At 54.2% G+C, this 19,185-nt stretch overlaps 1 protein-coding gene across 1 annotated transcript in view; it reads left to right on the forward strand.

Annotated features, from left to right (window-relative positions):
- The window catches only part of SHANK3 (SH3 and multiple ankyrin repeat domains 3), a 589,500-nt gene that overhangs the window by 211,962 nt on the left and 358,353 nt on the right, over positions 1 to 19,185 (forward strand). Inside the window, exon 12 of the mRNA XM_090041443.1 lies at positions 13,837 to 14,176. Within this exon, the coding sequence (XP_089897569.1) occupies positions 13,837 to 14,176 (340 nt within the window). The remainder of the gene's footprint in view (positions 1 to 13,836; positions 14,177 to 19,185) is intronic.

The following is a 19,185-nucleotide window of genomic DNA, read 5'->3' on the forward strand; positions in this document are numbered from 1 at the left end:
ACCCTGCCCAAGTAACTGAACAACTGCAAACATGGGTCCTATTGCAGCATACCTGATTTCAGAGAGAAAGGAAGTTCGAGAGAAAGTCCCAACAAGTTGCAAATAGGAGCAAGACCCTTTCACCTGTTGCATAAACTGTTTTTTGGGGACATGAGCATGGTGGAACAGGATCACGCTGAGGTGCCGAAGTCCACTGAGACACCAGATAGGTGTCCTGCGGGTCATGTCGTGGCATTGCGGGGTAGTGCCATTACAGACTTCAGCACCCTTGGCTCTTCTGATTTCAGCAGTCTCAGTTCCCCAGTGGTAAAGTGAACGACAGAGGGAGACCCAGGCTGGGGAAGAGTGGAGTAAAAAAACCCCTTAGTACAATTGTCACACTTTCCATAACATCTGGTAGCATCAGCGCCTGGTTTGAAAGCCTGGGTACGGTGAAGGTTTGATAAGCCGTAATGGCTGGAGATGGCACTGGTGTCTTGCCTGCGAGACATAGCTGTAGTGCTTCCCTGCGGGTCTGTGGGTGGCCGCACTGCCAGACCTGAGTTGTCCCTGCCCCATCTGTATCTGTGAGCATCATGAGGATACTGAGGAGAGGACTCTTCAGACCCGCTCACTCATGGGGTTGTAGTGAATAAGGGGTGGCAGGGAGCTCTGCAGGTCATCTCGTCCAAACCCCTACCTGAGGCAGGAACAGCCCTGTCTAGACCATCTTATACAGGCATTGCTATGCCTGCCCAGGGGCCGTCTAACCTCTTCTTGAACCCCTCCAGCGATGGAGAGTCCACACCTTCCCCGGACGTCTATTCTACCGCCGCCCTGCACTAACGGTGAAGAAGTTGCTTGGAGGTGCTGGTTGTGCGGTGAGGGCATGGTGTTGGCCATCATCTTTCTCCTCTTGTACAGGTGCTTGGGAAAGACGGTGACTTTCTAGTAGAGGAGCTGAGAGGGGGCTGCTTCTGGGAAGACCCCATACCTGGAGTCAGGAGGCTGGTGTGGATGCCGACCTGAGAGGATTTGGTATCTGTTTCCGAACCAATACAGATGAGCAGCTAAGGTTTAGGCCACAACTCCCAGACGATTCTGGTGCCCCGTTCCCTCCCCAAGTGCACGGCCTTTTCATTCTCTTGCATCAAAATGACGTGAAAATAGCAGATTTGCACACTTTTTGATGATGCTGTGGGAGCTCAGCCATTTCCCCTGACATTCACTGGGGGCTTCTGAATGGCTTACATGATGTGTAAACACAGGAAGTTCCCTGGTTTCTTTGAAAGTTAACCCCTAGGCCTCCATGCAGCGCTGCTGCAAAACAGTCAGCTTCCCCTTTCTCACCTGATGGACCCTCCTCTTAAAAAGACCTCACCTTTCCCTGCCAAGCCCCAGGGTCTGCTCCATGAATCCAAAACCCTCAAACCCAGAAGATGGAAGGGAGAGCAGAGGGCCAGTGTAGCCTTTGCTCTGCTTTTTGGGGAGGTTGCACCTTCAGGGAGGTGATCACTAGGTGCATTAATGACTGATGGGTGGGAAGAAGTCACCTTCGCCACCTAAGCTTAAGACAAGGTTGCAACGCTGCTGGTGTTTCCCCGTCCACTGCACCATGCATTGAGCCCTTGCAAGCGCCTGTCTGAATGGGAGAGAGGCATCTTCACAATCACAGTTGCTTCCTGGGCTTGGAAATGCCTTTCCTTACAGGCCCACAAGCACGGTTTCTCCACAGGGATTGTCTGAGCAGCAGTCAACTCTCAACGAGAAAGAAAGAGGGAAAGTTTTTTCATCTGTAGTCAGGTCTGGGAGGGTTGTCATCAACCTTTGAAGTATTTTTTTTAATAGAACATGATTTTTTGGCTGGGAAAAAGGCCAATCGAAGAGGTTGGGGAGATGGCTGGGAGGGGTGGAAGGAGTCCATGGCAGATTTCCACCCACGGGGCAGGCCACAGATCAAGGTTTCCAGGCTGTGAGAAATCTCCTGTTCTGGTCCAAATCAGATCAAAATCAAACCATTCCCACCAGCCAGGAGCTCCTCATCCCCTACAGCTGGTCACTGCCATCGGCAGTCTTGGTTGCGGCCGGCCCCAGAGCTGCAGACCCCAGAGCCCATCAGGAGCGGCCAGGCTTGGACCCTGCCTCTGCACGAGGCAGCCTGGAGAAGCTGCTCCACGCCCATGCAGCGAGGCTCCGTCCTGCAGCTGCAGGAGCCAGGCCTGTCCGGAGCCGGGCTCTTGCCTGCCTGCAGTCTCCAGGCCCCCAGCATTGAGGCCTCCTGGTGACGTGGACCCTGCAGTCGCAGCAGACAGACTGCCCGGGAGCCAGGAGTACAGGGCTACAGGGCTTCCTGGCCCTGGCCTGACCACCAGGATTTACAGGGCTCCCTGTCTTGTGCGGGAGGGACCAAAGGAGCACAGGGAGCAGCAGACAGGGCTCGTCAGCCAATTTTCCATCTTCATTAGCACCCAGGAAGACAGAGTAAACTGCGCATAGGGGGGCGTGCAAGGGAAGCCACGTGCGAGGCAGCTGACAGCCTTAGCAAGGAGAGGAAAACGATCCCGATGGCAAAGAGCTGCTTGAGAGAGCAAGTGAGTCGGCCCCTGCATCTGTTGTCCCAGTCCTGCACAGGGCACACAGCACGGCCGGGGGGGCAGCCTTGCAGCAAGAGCGCCCCAGAAAGGCAGATGCAGCTTTGTGTTGTACCTGCAGAGACTGTGCAGCCCAGGGCTGGCATGGTGCAGGCTACAGGTGCTCGCCCTCCTCGTTGCATGCATTGCAGCCACCACGGCATGAAAGTCAGGCGGGGGAAACTTCATAGATTTCATGGACATTTGGACTGGAAGGGACCTCGGAAGATCATTGAGTCCAGCGCCCCGCTGGGCAGGAAGTCAGCTGGGGTCATAGGATCCCAGCAAGATAAACATCCAGTTTGCTCTTGAAAGCGTTCAATGTAGGTGCTTGAACCACCTCCGACAGCAGGCTGTTCCAGACCTTGGGGGCTCGGACAGTAAAGAAATTCTTCCTTATGTCCAGCCTGAAACGGTCTTGCAGGAGTTTGTGACCGTTCGACCTCGTCATCCCTTGGGGCGCTCTGGTAAACAAACGCTCCTCCAGATTGTGGTGGTCCCCCCGATAAACTTGTAGGTGGCTACCAGATCACCCCTGAGCCTGCGTTTTTCCAGGCTGAAGAGCCCCACGGCTCTCAGCCTGTCATCGTAAGGTCTGTTTTCCTGACCTCTGATCATGTGCGTGGCTCTCCTCTGGACCCTGTCAAGCTTCTCCACATCCTTTTGGAATTGTGGAGCCCAAAACTGGACGCAGTACTCCAGCTGCGGCCTCACCAAGGCCGAGTACAAGGGGAGAATGACGTCCCGGGATTTGCTTGAGAAGCATCTATGGATGCAAGCCAGCGTTTTGGTCACTTTACTAGCCGCAGCATCACATTGCAGGCTCATGTTCATCTTGTGGTCAATGATGACCCCCAAGTCTTTCTTCCGTAGTGCTAGCTAGTGTAGCACTGCTGAGCCTATACGGATGCTGCAGGTTTTTCCTCCCAAGGTGGAGAACCTTGCATTTTTCGGTGTTAAACACCATGAGGTTCTCATCTGCCCATTTGCTGAGCCTGTCCAGGTCAGCTTGGATCACCCGCCTATCTTCTGGCGTGGATGCTTTACCCCAAAGTTTGGTGTCATCGGCGAACTTGGCCAGTCCACTCCTGACTCCAATGTCCACATCATTAATGAAGATGTTGAACAGTATGGGTCCCAGGACAGAGCCTTGAAGGACCCCACTGGTCACAGGGCACCACGATGAGTGACTGCCATCAATTACTACCCTCTGGGTCCGACCACGGAGCCAATTTCCCAGCCAGCGGATCGTGGTGGACCCAAGGCCACAACTGGCCAGTTTCGCCAAGAAGTGATCGTGGGATACCAGATCAAAAGCTTTTTTGAAGTCAAGATATATGACATCAATCTCTTCTCCCTTGTCCAGATGATAGGTCACCTGGTCATAGAAGGAAATGAGATTGGTCAAACAAGACCTACCCACAACACGCCCATGCTGACTGTCCCTTAGGATGTTGGTGTTGACCAGTCCATTAAGGATGGCCTCTTTAATAAACTTTTCTAAGATCTTCCCCGGGATGGAGGTCAGGCTGATAGGCCTATAGTTAGCCAGATCCACTTTCCTCTCTTTCTTGAAGATCGGCACCACATTGGCCTTCTTCCAGTCTTCGGGCACTACACCAGAGTGCCAGGAGCTCTCGAAGATCCGTGCCAGGGGCTGGGCTATGACGCTCGCCAGCTCCTCGAGTACCCTGGGGTGCAGGTTGTCAGGGCCGGCTGACTTGAAGGTATCCAGCTTCTCAAGGTGTTCCTTCACGAGGTCAGCATTGATAGAGGGCAGGGGTCTCCCTCAACCGGACCTCCCTGTCTTGTAGTGGGCATGGGCATCCCATGGGACTGATGAAAGACCGATGCAAAGTACCCATTTAATAGGTTGGCTTTTTCCTGGGCGTCAGTTGTCAATTGCCCCATCTGGTTCAGCAGGGGTCCAACGTTGCCCTTGCTTTTCCTCCGGCTCCCCACATATCTGAAAAAGGACTTTTTATTGTCCTTCATGCTCGAAGCTAGCTGGAGTTCAGTCACAGCCTTGGCTTTCCTGGTGTGCTCCCTGCAGGACCGGACCACTGCAGAATAATCCTCCTTGGAGGTGAATCCCATCCTCTATCCTTTGTAGGCCTTTCTTTTTAGCCTCAGGAGGTCTGCTAGGTCTCTGGAGAGCCAGGGGGGCTGCTGTGTTCTCTTGCTGCCTTTCCTCCGAGATGGAATAGACTTAGCTTGTGCACTGAGGATCGCTCCCTTGAGGAGCAGCCACTTTTCTGGAACTCCCCTCTCCCTGGGGTCGTGGTTCCTTAGGGCCTCACTGACCAGCCTCCTGAGCTTGTCAAAATTGGCTTTTCTGAAGTCAAGGACTTCTGTGTGGCTGACTGAGGACTTAGCTCTGTTTTGCTGGGGAGCATACCACCTCTGGGCACTTCTCACCGCAGAGCAGCTGGGGGCAAAGGGGCAGTGGCGTGGGGCGGCTGTAGCCCTGGGATGGACCTGAGGGCACCAGCCCTGCTCTGGTAAGACTGGGTGGTGCATGCAAGAGCTTGTCGGTACTGGGAGATTAGAGGGGAGGCAGTGGAAGAGGCGGTGGGGCCTAGTGAGTGGCTTCGGGGGCAGCTGATAGGAGCTCCACCTTCCCATCGCTTGGTTCTGGGGTGACAGCGCAGGGGACGGCCATGGGACAGCATTTAGCGTGGATCCTGGAGCACTGGTGTAAACAGTGCAGTATCAAATGGGAAGAGCTTTGCACAAACCCAGCACCCTTGCTGAAGCCAGCGATCCCGGTCTGGAGGTGGTGACGTTGGACCAGATGCTGCATGCGGACATCTGACTCGACTCCCAACACAAATGCCCGACTCCCAGCTTGGCTGCAGCCTGAGATCCCGGGTGGCCAGAGGAAGCGCTACACGGACACGTGCAAGGCAGACGAGCTGGCAGGAACGAGCTGCTGACTGAGCCCAGTGGTGCCACAACCCCTGCCGAGCAGCAGCCCGTTTCGAGGTAAAGCATCTTGCCCTCGAAGCAGAGGAAGAAAAGAGAGAGAAATCCTACGTTGTGGTCTACTCTCCTCAGCATAAAGCTGCGTAACTTCTGCAGACGGGGCTGTGGCTCAAGGATCGGACTCTTCACTCACCTCGAGACCCATCAGTGATCTGAGCAGAGATCATCCTTGCATCAAGGGACTGCCAGGGGTATAAACAGCGCTGTCTCACTTGTATGCACTAGCAAATGCACTCGAGTGAACAACCCTCCACCAGGCATAGAGGCACAAGCTGAAGCAGTCTTTTCCCTCTTTGTCTTTCTGAGTATCAGAGGGCCGTGGCTGGAGCAAGAGCTGCTCTTCTGCACCCTGGCAAGCATCTGCTGTGCAGGGAGGGGCTAGGCTGTCCAGGGATCTCCCCCGAAGGGCTGCATATGGCAGCTGCCCTGCCTCATCACCTGCGTGACAAACCACCCCGCTCTTGCATCTGAAATAGACCCTCTGAGCCCGCGGCTGTGCGGATCATGGGACCCTCCTTCCCTCCACTTAAAGAAGTCAGCGCCTTCACCCAGCCCTCTGCAGATTTGGTCTCTGTTGTCATTCCTCTCTCAGTGCCCCGCAGCCTCAACATTGCCAGGGGCATGAAGGCAAAACCTCAGAGACGAGGAGGGGAGTCAGGTTGTGGTAGCACTGCTGCCCATCTGCAGCGGGGGAAGGCGACAGCAAACGAAAGCCAACGAAGGCCATAGCTGGCCGCATCCCGGGGCCTCGGCTGCCAGCAAGGACAACGTCACTGCCTGCAGTGAGGGTTTGGCTGGTTTGCACGGGAGATGCTGCATTCCTGGGAGCTGGGCCTGGCCGCTGGAGCAAAGACTGACGTCGGACCTCTATGTCTGCCAGCCCCGGTGCTGGGTCGGCCCGGGGCTTGGCAGCTTGGGCTTTCTCTCTCAAACATGCAGCATCCCCCGGGGCGCGAGTAGAGACGAAGCCTGAGGGAGAGCTGTCAGGTTGTGTCTCCCAGGGACGTGCTCGTGTACATGCCAAAGGGAGAGGAGACTGGAACGGGCGCCGTTTCCTGACCCCGTCGGTTCCTGCCTTCCTCAAGGAGCTGTGGAGCAGAGCTTGTTCTTCCATCCTTTTTTACAAGTCGAGTGTTTCACTGTCCCAGGCCCGTGAGTGCCTTGATTTGCCACCCGCTGAAGTCTCAGCTTGTACCCAGCTCCTTCGCTTGTCTGAGGACCGTGGCCTGTGCGCAGCGCTCCCCTCCTGGCTGCATAAACCTTTGTAGCCATGTCATCTCCCACCCGCAGACACTTCCACCCCTCCTTGTCCATTTGAGGATCAGAATTGCTGCCTTCCATGGGCTTGCTGGAGTCCTGTGTCCAGAAAGGACATGGACAAGTTGGAGAGAGCCCAGCGGAGGGCAATGAAAATGGTTTGGACCTGGAGGACAGGACTGGTGAGGAGTGGCTGAGGGAACTGGGGTGATTTAGTCTGCAGAAGAGAAGACCGAGGGGGATTGAATAGCAGCCTTCAGTTCCTTAAGTGCAGGGCCCAAAACTGGACACAGGACTCCAGATGTGGCCCCGCTGGTGCAGAATGAGGGGAAACACTCCTACCGATGCAGCCCAGGATGCCGGTCACCTTCTGGGCACCACGGGCACACTGCTGGCTCCTGTTCAGCTCCGGGTCCTGTTCTACAGAGCTGCTGCCCAGCCCATCACCCCCAGCCTGCCCCGGTGCAGGGGATCACTCCCTCCTCAGTGCAGGACTTTGCACTTGTCCTTGTCTAACCTGATGAGATTTCTTTTGGCCCAATCCTCCAGTTTGTTGTGGTCACTCAGAATTCCTGGTTCCTGATTCTCTCTGCCTTCCTGACTCTCCATCCCCCTTTCAATGCACAGATAAGACCCTGGCTAGCAATATCCCTTTGGCCCACATCTGGGCTCAGCTCCGATATGGGACATCCTAAACTTAATGCAGCAGGAGAGTGCATTTGGGCTGTGGTGTGTGCGCCCAGCTGCAGGGAGCCATTCCGGGAGGGCTGCAGGCCACGAGCACTGAGGTGGGGCTGCTGGTCCTAACGGGGCTGCACCAGTGAGCGACTGTATCGGGGATCAAGGCCCCTATTATTTAGGAAGGTGAGAGCAGCAAGCAAGGGCCTGTGGAAGGCTGGGCCCTAGGGCTAGGGTGCAAGCAGCCAGGGGCCCTGAGGCCACACTGGACTGCCTGGACGCTACTTGCATCGCAGCAGGTGAGGGCGGCAATGACGGCAGTTCAGCTGTGCAAGCCACGGGGGAGAGTGGGCTGCTGGTGGAGCTGGGGGACACACCTGAGGCTGGTCAGAGGATGTTACGTGGAGGAAGCCGCCGGCCTGGAAAAGTCCCCTGAAGGCTGGAGGGTGCCAGCCGCTTGGGATGAGGTCCCTGCAGTAGGACCAGAGGATTGGGAGTAGCTGTGAGGGGCGAACTGCCAGGGTCTGGGCCCGGAAGGACGAAGTAGCCTTGCTGGGTCAGGGACCCAGCGGGCTGGGCGGGTGCTGTCACGACAGGCCGGCGGGTCCCGCAAGCAGAGCTAGAGTACGATGCATGAGGCATGGGTGCGAGCAGGAGGAGACGGAGGCCGGGATTGGGGCTAGGGGCTGCAGTTAGGGCCGCAGTCAGCATCAGCGATAAGCACAGGAGAAGTGAGGTGCTGCATGATGGGCGGCAACATCAGGAGCTATAAGATGGGGTGTGCAGCTTAGCAGAGAGAGCTGGGCCAAGAGCAGACCCCTGGTCTCCCTCGAGGACACGGGGCAGCCTCCTGAGGTCCCCCCCGTCCCATCACGGTGGAGCGGTGAGGCGGATGCCCTGAGGAGCCGAGCGAGGCAGAGTCAGTTCGATGCCCCCCTGGGGCTGGTCCCACTGCAGGGACAGGCTCCAGCACAGGGTGGGCAAAGCCCTCGGGTTCGGCGGCAGGGGAGGGAGCCCCTCGGACCAGGTCAGGGGGAGCGAGACTTCTTGGCAGCTCCAAGATAAGCCAATTCTGGATTGAGGGGTTTGGGATCAGCAGTGAAACCTGGGGAGCAGCCATAGCAATGGGGGGCGGGGGACAGAGGCAGGCATGGACCCCTTGACCAGCTGCACCGCAGAATGGACAGCAGCACAAATCGTGGCGGCGATGTGTAATGAAAGGCCGTCTTTTGCAGCTGGGGTTGTGTCAAGGACTTCTTGGAAATTGTGAGTTGGAAGGGACTCCGTGATGTACCCTCTGACCCGCACGGAGGGGAGGGCACCAGGGGCCAGGGAGGGAGGTGTAGGTCAGCCAGGCAAGAGCACAGTGCTAGTCCTGCACACACCACACACACGAGGCAGATCCTCGGGTGGGAAATGCAAGGAGCATGAAGCAGACGTGCTTGGTGACCTGCTTTCTTCTTGCGCTTTGATCACCAGTTACTCAAAACGGCAGTGACAAGATTGCAACCATAATAAGATGTGCGTGCCAGGGGAAAAGTTGCACAAACAACCTTGGTTCTGGTATTTCCTGACTCTTGTTCCAGCTGAAATCAAGGGGCTGTGGATGCTCAGCACCTCTGGGACCGGGGCCACTCTGTCTTGTGCTGGGCCTGCCAAATCAGCAGCTGCTTTTGAAAATGCAATTTCTGTCTAATGCATATGTGCAGTTTTCTGCATCCAGCACTTTTGCACAGCTCACCACCATTGTATACAGTCACGCCAAATCCCAGCTAGACCCAGCCATGTCACTCACGTCCTGCTATTTAACCTGGTCCCTCTGTGGGCTGTATTCCTTTTATGTAGGAGATGATCTTCGGTTCGGTCCTGATCCAGACCTGGCTGGGACTGGACACAGCTCATCTCCAGACTGATCTTGGATGTACCAGCTGAGGCCAGTGCCCAGTCTGCCATTGCTTTGCGGTGTTCGGTCGTGGTTGTGGAGCCTGTCTTCCTCCACAGTGTGCGATTGGATGATAAAAGGGATGTTCAGCTCCTCTGTTTAAGGGATGATGTGATGAAAAAGTCCCCTGCAATATGTAAGGGAGTTGACAGTGCCTGCCTCATCGGCTAAAGTGCACATCAAGGTGACTAACTTGTGTTAATTAGCTCGCGCACCACTTTACCTCTGGTGCTGTAAAGTCCTTTTGACTGCTGTCAGTGGTCCCCAGGGTGATGCGCTGCGTGCCTGGTTGACTAACAGCTGCTGGCTCACACCGAGCGTGAATCAGACTGTGTCTCCCTGGGCCACACTTGACCCCACACGCTTGTGGCACTTCCACCCGTGCCCCATGTTTGTGCTGGGCATTTAGTCGCTGTTTGGAGAGCAGAGGCTGGGACAGGCTCTTGGTTATGAAGCCCATGCAGCTGTGACGACTGTAGGGAGGAGACTTGACCGAGACTAGCAGGGTTTCCTAGGCGAGGAGTTTATTCCTTCCCAGACGCTGAGGAGCCTCTTATCTTTTAAGAAACCCTATTGCTTGAACAGCCATTTTCCTTGAGTTGTTTCCAATTATACTCCTAATGAGCCCTTTCAAGAGCCACCTCCAAAAACTCCTTGAGGAAGAGCTGTGACTTTGACCCTGGCCAGTCCTGCTCAACCTCTGCGTCTCTGCAGGGTCCGAGTCAATTGAAGTCAGGATCATAAGAGCAGCTCACTTGCTAACAAGGCTATTAAAGGAAACACGCATGTGACCACCTCAACATACAATTATACATTTTCCCTAAGCAATTAACATCCAGAAACCGATAATTACCTCGTGCAGCACATTACAGCAGAACCCAAACCAACCTCCTGCTTGCTGGAGAGCTTTCCTCCAGCCCCGGTGCTTTGTCACGACACTCCCCCCCGCCGTGGTCGGGTAGCAGGTGCCACGGTGTCGGTGCAAGCGTGAACCCGGGAGACATGCGCTACATGGAGACTGCTCTTGCAGGCCTTTATGCAAATGAGCCATCCCTGCACTTTGGAAGCAGCCTCGTTTACTTCGGTGGGTGCAAGAGGAGCAGGTTCAGGCCTCTGGATTGCACGTGGTGGCTGGAGGACCCTGGCTCCCAATTCCTGCCCTTGCTGCACTTGCCAAGTTACATGGGTCCTATTCTCAGATGTCTGTGTAGTCTCTCATGCACTCGAGGCTTTTAACGTGGAGCAAAGGGCTAATTTCTGTATTTGCTGCATCCAAATTTCACCGGGTACAGCAGAAAGGAGCCTCCCAGGGAGGCTTTTCCAGACCTTGAATCATTCCTGTCGCTCTTTTCTGAGCCCTTGCCAATGGCTCAACATTGGCTTTAAAGTGGGAATGCTGGAACCGGACACATCCAGTGATGGTCTCACTACTACCACATGCCAAGGGAAAACCGTCCCCTTATGGCTTCTTCTTGTTCCCCTGCTAGTTAGTCCCAGGTACAAGTTAGTCCTTTTAGAGGCAGTGTGGCATCAAGACCTCTTGCTCCGTGGGGGTCCACCAGGACTCGCGAGTCCTTTCCGCATCGCTGCTTTCTAGGACACCGTCCCCCGTGCTGCCAACACGACTTGGTGCTCGGTCCAAGAACCAGGCCCTTGCACCGAGCTAAATTAAAACACATATTCCAGTGAGCGCAGCTCCCCAGGCAGTCCACGCACCTCTGGAGAACGGGCTTAATTATTATTATTTACCACCGTACTGGTATTTGTGTCCTCTGCAGATTTTACCAGCAACCGTTTTAGATTTTCTTCCAGGTCACCAGTAAAGGTATTGAGTAGCACTGGGCTGGGGTAGGAAACCTGCAGTCACCTTAGGAAAAACAGCCCTATTGCGTCAGCCCCCCAGTTTGCCGTTACCGTTTTGGGCTTTGTATAGTGCTCATCTCTAAAGCCAGAAGTGAGGCAGGATGAAGCCCAGCATTTTACAGCAGCTGAACTACGTCATGGCAGCACAACCACCGTTGTCAGTGAAACGTGATGTTTCCTCCTACAGTGATGCGAAGTTTGTTTGACAAGACCTGTTTTCCCTATAGCAATGGTAATTAAGCCGCCATCCTTGACTCTGTTCTGACGGTGCCCCTGCCTGCCTGGTCCTGTTTGCTGGCCTCGGTTTACCTAGTTGTCCTGCGCGTGTGCTTTGACCCGCAGACTCCCACAGCAGTACAGCAGCGATGAATTTGGCCCGTGGGTTTTGGTATCTGCAGGGTAACACCTGTCTCCTTCAGCTCTGAGTGGGGATATTGGCAGTGCCTTGTTATCTCTTTCTATGTATTCCTCCTCACCCGTTTCAGTCACGGCTGGCTGCATACCAGTATCCTTATCATTTGCCATGTCAGGGATGTGGCAGGTCCAGGCCCTGCAATGCTGATGTCCCACGAGCGGCCAAGACCCAAATTCAAGTGGGGAGAGGGTGCATGGTGGCGGTCCACTTCCCACATCTCGGCACCTGGTGGGACATTGGGCACAGTCCAGGGGGGAAGGAGGAGAGAAAAGCTGTGAACTCAGCGTGGGGAATGGAAAGGGTTTGCTCTCTGTACCAGTATCCGAGGAAGGGTCTGATTCCTTGTCTGTAATCGCTCTGGCGGGGTGCAGGAGACCGGCTGAAGGAGGCTTAGGTGCCGCTGTGAACTCGGGCCCCTTGGAGCAAGGCTCCACAGCCACGTGATTAAAACTGATCTGAGAGAAAATGCATCAAGTTGCTATGACAACATGAGTTTCAGGAGACTAAAATGTCTGTATTTTGAACATAAGAGATTCTTCTCTTGAGCCAAGCACGTGAGTGCACGTCAGGGCTGGTCCGTGCTCCCCAGGCATTGAAATGGGGAGGAAGAGAGTCATGAAACCTGTCTCGGTGCAGGGAAAGGAGCCCTTCTTCCCCTGGGCCCACGGGCTTCCCTACCGCCTGTCGCGTACATAGTTTGGCCATGTTTGGGGCTCACTTTGCCTTTCCTTCTGGAAGTGTGCAAGTTACGATGGAAATAAGGACAGGACAAGGAGTGGAGCCCGGGGCCATGTGTGAGTGCAGACTACGGGCCGTGCACCTCGGTGAGCAGGATCACACCACTTCTCTAGTCTTCCCCAGGCTACAGCAGAGAGTTCGTTATCAGCTCATTAGTTGACATGCGTTACCACACTTTAAACACCACTCAGCACCTGGTGTAGACAGGCTTAACACCTGTAACAGCCCGCGACCACATGCGGAGTTACTTTGGGATAGCAAACCTTGAGGCAAAGAGGCAGAGATCACCGATGTGGGGCAGGTGTGACGAACGAGCTGCTTTTCTGGGAACAAATTTCATTGGTTTGGAGATGTTCAGAAACCTGGCGAGGGAAGATTCCCCTCCCCGCAAGCAGTCAAGTTATGTGGTTGCAGCTTTTATCCTTGTGGCAGCTCCAGGTTTTCACAGATGTTCTGCGGCCTGGTTGTAAGCTGGTCACAGTCCGTTATAGGCTGCCTACTAGCGCAGACCGCAACTTGCTGACCAGTGTTAGCAGGGTTAAATTGCATCCACGCCAGGTCTGAAATGTCCCCGCAGACGTGCTTTGGAAAACACCTGTTTTGCTAGTCTGGACAAGGCTGATGGTGCTTCTGCTGCTGCCTCCACCCCCATCAGTGTAGTCTGCACCATGTCCAGAACTTGCATCACTGGCACTGAAGATACCTCACGGCACTTGTGATTTCTTCCCCACCTGAGGGCACATGGGCAGAGTGCTGATGTCAGGACAGGAGATGGACCCTGACTCAGATCAAAGCACACAAGCTCTGTGTTCCTTCAGCAGCTTTGCCTTCCCATTCCCAGCCCTGCATGTGCCCTGGGACCCTGCTTCCTCATCACCTATTTTCCAGCCCCAAAAGGATTGTGTGCAACTTGCGTTGTAGTGTGATGCACTGCTGGTCCCTAATGGGTCTCTCTGGGCTTGGGTTTTGCACTGATGGTCACTAATGGGGCTCTCTGTGCTTGGGGTTTTGCACTGATGGTCAGTGGAGGGGCTCTTTGGGCTTGGGTTTTGCATTGATGGCCACTAACAGGGTTCTCTGTGCTTGGGGTTTTGCACTGTTAGTTTCTAATGGGGCTCTCTGGGCTTGGGGTTTTGCACTGATGGTCACTAACAAGGCTCTCTGGGCTTGAATTATTGCACTAGCGGTCTCTGATGGGGCTCGCTGGGCTTGGGCTTTGCGCTGACGGTCACTATTGAGGCTGTCTGGGCTTGGGTTTATCACTCATGGTCACCAGCGGGGCTCTCTGGGCTTGGGTTATTGCATGGTCAGTCACTGACGGGGGCTCTCTGTGTTTGGGTTTCTTGCAGTGCCTTTTAGAGAAACCCCCAGCTACACGAAGAGGAGACGGATCACGGGTGCAGGCGGCCTCTCCTCCCCGCGCCTGCTGCAGCGCTCCGCCAGCGACAACAATTTGAAAGCCGAGAGCCGCCCGTCCTACTCGCCAGTGCCCTCGCTCCGCAGCCTGCCCCCACAGCTGCTGGCGCAGATGCAGGAAGCGGCTGTTGGGGTGGGAGTGGGGGACAGTAGCCTGGCGAGCACGGGCAGCTCCCGGAGCGCGCACAGCCGCTCCCCGTCTCTGCAGCGCGTGCAGGAAGAGAAGGAGGTCGATATTCACACGCTCAGGAGAAGCAGCCGGGGCAAGGCCAGGTAAGCGAGGCCGTGGGGAGGAGGGAGAAAGGAAGCTTGCTGCATGCCCTGCAGCCCCTTGCTGCCCCTGGCTGAGTTGGGAGCGGACAGGAAGGGGCTGCTGGGTGGCGTCTGGGGTCCTTGCCTAGGGCCAGCCCCAGAAAACCCGTGTCCTGCTGCATCCTCCTCTTCGCCAGCTGTTCCCGTCAAATGGGGCTTGGACTTTGGCTCACCCAGCGAGCGACACGGCCGCCCCGTCGGTGTCGGTGTCACCGGGAAGCCCCAGCCCCCTTCGTCTCTCTGGGGCTGTGGGTGCCTCGAGGACCCCATTTGACTGAGGAACTAGCAGGGTGTGATGGCCCAGCACAGTGCACTGATCTCTGAGGCTCTGCATCTCCCTCGTCAAGCACCTCGGGGAGCAGGCACTGTCCTGGGCGCTGACCGCTCATGTCCAGCCTGGTTCTCAGAGGGACGCAAACGGGGTTCGTTTCCTTTCTCTCCTCCGCGACCCCCCGGTCCCAGTCTAATTCTGCGCACCGGGAAACCCGTGGGTACCTCGGTTGTGTTTCCAAGCGTGGTGTTGCTTGCCCAACAAAACGTATCTCGAGAACTGCTGCTTGGAGGTAGCCCGTTGCAAACAGACCAGTGTCCAAAGCGGCCGGACTGACTTCCCGGCCGGGCTCGTCCCTCTGCCTCCGGCTGTGTCCTGAAGGAGCCGTGGCCAGCCACGGGCCACGTGGCTTTGGAGCTGTTTAATGGGAGCTCTGCCATCTCTCCATGCCGGAGCAGTGGAGATCCTGGCACCAGAGTGCATATCCAGGCACATAGCCATTGCTTGGGTCGCACAGGAGAGCTGCCAGCACGCTGCTGGCGTTTTGTTTCAGAGAGCTTTATTGAATCAAGTACACAGAAACAAAGTAATGCATGTTTTCTCCTATGACTTCCCCATCATGCATTAACCTTGCAGGGCATGTCTTCAGGTCTCATTGACGAGTGGTTTTGTTTGTAAAGGGGGAAGACAGGATGCTGGAAGATCCTGGCCTTTGGTTAAGGACAGAATAGTCTGTGTCACCAGCCAGGGTCAGACCGGCTCTTCTTGCCTGAAGAGAAGTCTTCTCTCTCTGATGTGCTTCAGGGTTGTTTTAAATAATGAATAAGTAGAAAAGACTACTAACTGGTGGTGGTAACTGCCTTGTCTCTTCAGAAAACTTAGGGAAATAACTAGAAGGTAAGGTTTGAATGAGTCAAAAACTGGGTAGGAGGCAGAAAAAGAGTAGAAGTAAATGGTCATTTTTTATCACATATGGTGAAGAGCAGAGGCCTCATGAGTCACTGCTAGGTTCAGGCTCGTTCGCTGTACTTATCTGGGCAAGAGGGTGAGCAGCGAGGTGGCAGAATGTGTGACTCACGAAAGTAGGGAAATGAGTCAGGACCAAACAGAGCCACAGTGAACTTGTTGAAAGTCTAAACCGTTTGGAGAATGGGGCATGTGTCATCAAATGCAGGGTAGTGTGAATACATGTATGGGTCAGTGAAAAGGTCGAGGGTGTGGGTGGTCCGAGCAGTGGTTAGGGCCAGAGTCTAGATGCCAGAGATGAGTTAAGGTTGGGAGCTGAAGACAGGAATTGAGACACCGGCCGAAGGTCTGGAGGGGGCCACTCAGGAGACACCGGCTTTGATGTTGACCACCCAAGGAGCAAGTGCAGATGCTGTAGCAGCTGCTCACAGCAGCCTGTCCCACACGTGGTTCTTGTGGCCCATTGCTTACCTGGTCATTGCTTATGAGAGTAACTCTGGCCCAGATGGATGGCTAAGGACAGTAGCCCTGGCAGCACTGCATGCGGGAGAGAAACCTTTGAACTGCTCACTCGCACATCTAGGTTTGCAGTTCATTGCCTCAGCGAGGGAAGGACCTGGGGTGTCATCCCAGACAGCTCAGTGGAGACCTCTGCTCAGCCTGTGGGTCGAAAAGCAAACCAAAGTGTCGAGAACCACATGGGAAAATGGTCTGATGCCTCTGCAAAGCAGCGGTGTGGCCTCCCCTGGGCACCCGGTCTCAAGCAGGACACTGCGGGCTCGCAGGGGCGGGGGCAGAGAAAGGCAAAGGGAACGATTGGGGCCGGGAAATCTCTCGTCTGAGAGAGGCTGAGGAGGCTGGGATGGTTACCTTAGAAACAAGATGAGCAAGAGGGACACAATAAAAGTGTTAAAATAGTAGATGGGATAGAAGAGGGAAACGGGGACCTGCTGTTCTCCCTGTCTCATCGCGCAAGGAGAAGGTTCATGCCGTGTAATTAAAAGCTGACAAATACAGAAAAGGAAGTGCTTTTTGCACACAACATGTAATTAGCTTTGGAACTTGTTGAAGTCGGCGAGATCGTAAGGCTCGGAGCAGGGTCGGACGTGATATGGGTAACAGGAACGTCCATAGCTTGTGCAGTTAATGATGGTACAAATGTTGGAAATGTTTTCAGCATTATCCAAAGTATCCAGTGCTGGAAAGTGATGGAGTCAGCGTGCTGGGTGAAGTGGATACTGCGCCCAATCCATCTCCCGCGTTCCCAAGTAGGGTGCGAGGGTCTCACCTGGGGAGCGGTGGGGAGGTGGATTGGGCGCAGGGTCCCTTTTATGATGAGACACCCAGGGGCCCCTCCGAGAAGCAAAGCCAAGGATCGGAGCCTGTGGAAACCCATGCCGTCTAGGTCTGGAGAAGGGAGCGGGCAGTGACGTGGGGGTAGTTCTGGGTTGTTGGGACCGGTTTTATTTCTCTCAGTCGAGTGCTTGCATTATATTTTGTTGGGTGTCTGTGCCCTTGTGAGGCACCTGGACCTCATGGGTGGGCTAGCGGGAGAGGGGCCATGGGGAGGATTGTGAGACTGTCCCATGCACTAGGCATAGGGCAGGCAAAACACATAGGGAACATTGGCCCAAATGCTTATTTTCAAAACTGGAATGACCTCTTGAGTATTGTGCTGGGCTCTGAGAAGATGCCTTCTCCCCATAACTACTGTTAGGAGAACAAACGAGATCCTTGGTGAATTAAAGGAAAGGGTAGACAATGAAGGCTGATGTATCAGACAACTGGAGGTCTTCCTCTGCCCTTGTGTCCTGTTAGGCTCCCTCCCATGGTCAGTGGTTAAAGGGATGTATTTTATGTAGGGAGATTCCAGTATGAGGATTGTCTGCGCGGTCCTGTAGATCATAATGTGCTGTTGCCATGATACAGTTTAAATCTACAAAGCAATGATTTTGTTTGGAAAGCAGATGAGTTAGAGGTCCCTTAATCAAGGGATTAGAACAGTGAAAGCAGAGAAAAAGGTCATGAGTGCCTCGTTTTAACCCCTTCTCAGACCCAAAATAAATAATACAGGGCTGCCTGGGACATAGAGGGCGCAACTACACGAGATGCTTTATGTGCAGTAGACTGATTAACCGCACGTTACAGTGTCATGGCAAACATTGTGCGATTAGGCTAATGCGCAGTAGTATTAGTCTGCTGCGCATTAACTGTCATGAAAAAAGTGTGCGTTCATGCCGATATGCAGTAGGGCGACCAACTCTGCATGTATTAGTACTTCCTTTTGCAAGTACTAAATTTAATGCACAGTAAGCACTGCACGTTAATGAATGTGTAGACATGCCCAGTTAGCACTACTGACCAACACTATTATGGCCTAGTTGGGACCCAAGGATAGAGCCTCGGGTTCACCTCTGCCTGTAACATGTGAAAGTCGCCTGGCCCTGTCCAGATTAGCATGATGCATGCATTGGTTACCAACATTTTTTCTAGCATGGGCACATCATTTGAGGGGCTATTTCATCTCCCAAGCTCTTGTCAAACATGAACTGATTAAGCCCAGAGGTTACAGCACACAGACACCTGAGCATGGTCTCCCAACTTGATGGCAGCACAATGGACAGAGAGCATGTCCTGCCTTCTCCGAGTCCTAAGTGCCCTGTCATTAAGAATGCAACGTGGCTTCAAGACCGGAGCCAGAAATGCAAAGGCCATAGCAGTTACATAGTTGCCTTAAATAAACTTTCTGAAATGCTATAATAGAATGCCAACTCTATATCACGGAGCCGTGGTGCGATACTTACTGATGACCGCACCCACGCAGTAATTATAGTTCCAAGCATTTGGTCAGAAAACTCAAAACTCAGCTAGTGAGGGAGCGCCTAACTGTCCCAGGCCAAGTGGCTCCAGCAGGTCAGCTCACACTGCCAAAGAGCCCCTCTCTCACTGTTTTATTCATCTAGATTTCTCATTATCTCATCTTCTAAGTTCCAAAAACCGATCAGATTTAGCCCAAACTTTCCACACACGTTCATCTGGCTATTACTGATGCACAAAACCTCTTGTTACTTTCTTTGACCATTCTTGGTGACTTTCACTCACCTTTTCTCCTACAGTGGCATATCTGTGCCATATGACACAATACACAACGGGCTGGATCCTTGTGCTCAATGAGTAGTTGTCAATGGCTCAATGTCTAGTTGGGAAGAGGTGTCAAACTGGGTTCCCCAGAGGTCTTTTTTGGGTCTGGTGCTGTTTAGCATCTTCATTAATGATTTGGAGGATAGGACTGAGTGCACAGTTAGCAAATTGTAGGTTACACCAAGTTGGGGGGAGTTGCAGGCACCCTGGAGGGCTAGGCTAGGATCCAGAATGACCTGGATGGACTGGAGAAATCAACTGGATAAAATTTACCAAGATTAAGAATCAAGTCTCACACTTGGAGGTGGGATAATTGCATGTACAAATACAGGCTGGAGAATGACTGGCCGGGCTGCAGTGCTTCAGAGAAAGACCTGGGCGTTGCAGTAGTCCATGACCTGAGTGAGCCAAAGTTGTGCTCCTGTTGCAGGAAGAGGAGCAGCCTCCTGGGTTGCATGAAGAGGAGGGTCCCTTGCAAACCCAGGGCAGTGATTCTTCTGTCCTATTCCGCACCAGGGAGGCGTGCCCTGGACACTGGGCTGCACTTGGGTCCCACACTTCAAAAAGGATGTGGACAGTGTGGAAAGAGTCC

The sequence above is a fragment of the Crocodylus siamensis genome, chromosome 4, assembly GCF_052110815.1.
Source record: "Crocodylus siamensis isolate JL-2025a chromosome 4, ASM5211081v1, whole genome shotgun sequence".
Classification (NCBI taxonomy): Eukaryota; Metazoa; Chordata; order Crocodylia; family Crocodylidae; genus Crocodylus; species Crocodylus siamensis.